Source organism: Helianthus annuus, chromosome 11 (genome assembly GCF_002127325.2).
Source record: "Helianthus annuus cultivar XRQ/B chromosome 11, HanXRQr2.0-SUNRISE, whole genome shotgun sequence".
Classification (NCBI taxonomy): domain Eukaryota; kingdom Viridiplantae; phylum Streptophyta; class Magnoliopsida; order Asterales; family Asteraceae; genus Helianthus; species Helianthus annuus.
Genome location: NC_035443.2, coordinates 108,015,971 through 108,018,623, shown reverse-complemented (window position 1 = coordinate 108,018,623; position 2,653 = coordinate 108,015,971). Strand labels below are relative to the sequence as shown.

Genomic DNA, 2,653 nt, shown 5'->3' with positions numbered 1-2,653 from the left:
GGATCTTTTGAATTCAACAGCAGTGACTATCAATTTTATTGTTTCATCAACTTGCTGAGGGCGATGCTATGTTTTAAGCAATTGCAAAAAGCATTATCCGGGGACTAGGTCAGTATTTCTATACAGTAGAAGTCCCGGGATAATACTCCAGATATCACTGAGTATAAAGACCTAGTATCTCAGAATAAGGGACCTTTCAAACAAGATTTCAGGGGTTGCCTATATATCCAAGAAGTCGTTACCCACAGAATAATCAAGTTTGAATTTTAGTTTATATCTCGTCACAATTTACTAAATGTGTAAAAACCTACTGACATATCCGCAGTGAGATTGTTTATCACATTTTTACAATCCATTTCTTTAGCATGTTGTGACAGTCCACTGATGTACTATCATTTCCTCTTTTGTTCAACAAAACTCATTTTTGCATTTTATCATGTTTTTTACTTTTTCAAATTTTCTAATGTTTTTGGATTTTCTGAAAATTTTCTACTCCCCCTAAAATGCAAACACATTAAAGAAAAATTGAAAACAACTAACCTGACCCACTTGAACACAAAAACTATACAGAAACCTAACAACTGACATCGAATCGCATCAATTCGCCATCCACTAGGCATAAACAATTCGAGCTCCCCCTTTAACAAACCATTTTCTCATTTAGATTTCAAAACACTTAAGTTTGTTTTAATCAAAATGATTTTTCCGGAAAATGAGTTTGTTTTCACCACTTGTAGGCACTTGTAGGTTAACCACGCATTAAAATCGGGGATATGATTCATCATCTTGTTCTTTGTGTTATCATGAGTAGTAAATCAAGTACAAATTAATGTCCCTGATTTACCGTTTTGCAATTAAGCAACCTCTGTACCACTTGTAAGTATATCCACAACATTCAATTTTAGGAATATTACATCTACATAAACCATTTTACCAATCAGGATGCCAATTCCTGCTTCGCACTTACCAACCTGGAAGCTCCGGCGTAGTCCTTCAATCTGTAAAATTTCAACAATTTCAAGAACATTCATACAAACTCTTTTAAACATGAATGATGCCGATTCCTGATCCACGATTACAAACTTGGGATCTCCGGCGTAGTCAGATGTTCAAGGGAAAAGAATTTCCACCCAAGTCTGACCAACCTTGGGTGTTTTTAGCTTTTTAAGCTCTTGTTCTGTTGGGTTAAAAGTTGCCTTTTTAGTTGCATAAAAATCTTTAACCCCTTTTGCTTTCTTTTTTTTTTTTTGGGTAAAGGGTTACCCCAGTGAATTTTATAATAAAATCAAACCAAACAAACCAAGTAAGGAAGAGAGTCTTCCTCAGTTGTCATGTATGACACACCATACATGAAGACCAGTACAAACAACCCTAAACAAAAACAGCCACAACGAAAGCCACAGCTCATAAAGCCGAAAAAAACTAAACAAAAAATACTAGCTAGCCACAATCATCGTCTTCAATCAGCAAACCCCTAGGAAGCTTCCAATCATGAAGAATCGAGTGAACTTGGACCGAGTTTTTAAATCTACACGTGTGAAGTTTCAATCGCACCGTAGTCAGAATCACCTCAGCTAACTTTTCCGGAGACCGTTTCTTATTCGAAAACAACCGAGCATTTCTCTCCTGCCAAACAAAATAAGCTGTCGCGGCCACCACAAGCTTCGAAATCACATGCTGAGCCATTTTGGATGCGGCAATCCCCACCAAATGATCATAAATAGCGTTCCATTGTTCCGGAATATCAGCCATTCTCGCTCTATCTTTTACACCACTCCAAACTTTGGATGCAAAATTACACTCAAAGAACAAGTGTTCATGAGAATCTGGACCTGTCATACATAATGAACAGCAAAGAAGATTGAAATTAGTGTTGCCCGTCACCGACCACTTAGCCATAACATCATGAGTCTTCAATCTTCGATTCACAAGTAGCCACATAAAGAACGAGTGTCGGGGAATCGCTTGAGGAAACCACACCAGCTTACCCCATGAGACATCATTCTGAGCATGTCTTACATCATCCCATACTGTTGCTGTACTGAAATCTACCTCTATACCCAATCTAGATCGCCAAACTACTTTATCATGCATGGATTCAGTTAAAGTAATCGACCTCATATTTAGTAGGGAAGGAAATATCGAACTCCAAGCACTCGGCCACGTCCACTCACCGTTAATATAAACATCCGCAACCTTAGAATTTAGAGTGAACCCCGCATTTGCGATCAACCTTGGCGTGATAATATTGTTAAGAGGACAAACATCATCCCATTTATCATACCATACATTCGTGCACCTGCCATCGCCCAGTTTAGTCCACACATGATTCCTAACAATGTGTCTAAGAGATAGTAATTTCCTCCATGTCCACGGAACATTATTTTTTAATGAAACATCCCAAAAGCTCCTCCCACAGATACGGTAGGAATGGATCCATTTGACCCATAAGGATTCTCGATGAGTTATAAGCTCCTCCCACAGATACGGTAGGAATGGAGCCCTTTTGCTTTCCCATTAAGCATTTTCCCAAAAATTTTCTTAACATTCCCATTGAATGTTTTCTCGACATCAAATTTAGTTTTCTCAGTATAAAACTGATTCGAGATTTCAACTTTGCCAACTTTCTATTTAGCCTCTTCAAATTTCAGTG

General features: G+C 38.0%; 1 protein-coding gene across 1 annotated transcript; it reads right to left on the bottom strand.

The window, feature by feature from the left end:
- Window positions 1–1,440: 1,440 nt before the first annotated feature.
- On the bottom strand, window positions 1,441–2,121 carry LOC110944717. Its single transcript, XM_022186367.1, has one exon. The coding sequence runs from the start codon at window positions 2,119–2,121 to the stop codon at window positions 1,441–1,443; it is 681 nt and encodes a 226-aa protein (XP_022042059.1).
- Between the last annotated feature and the right edge of the window lie 532 nt (window positions 2,122–2,653).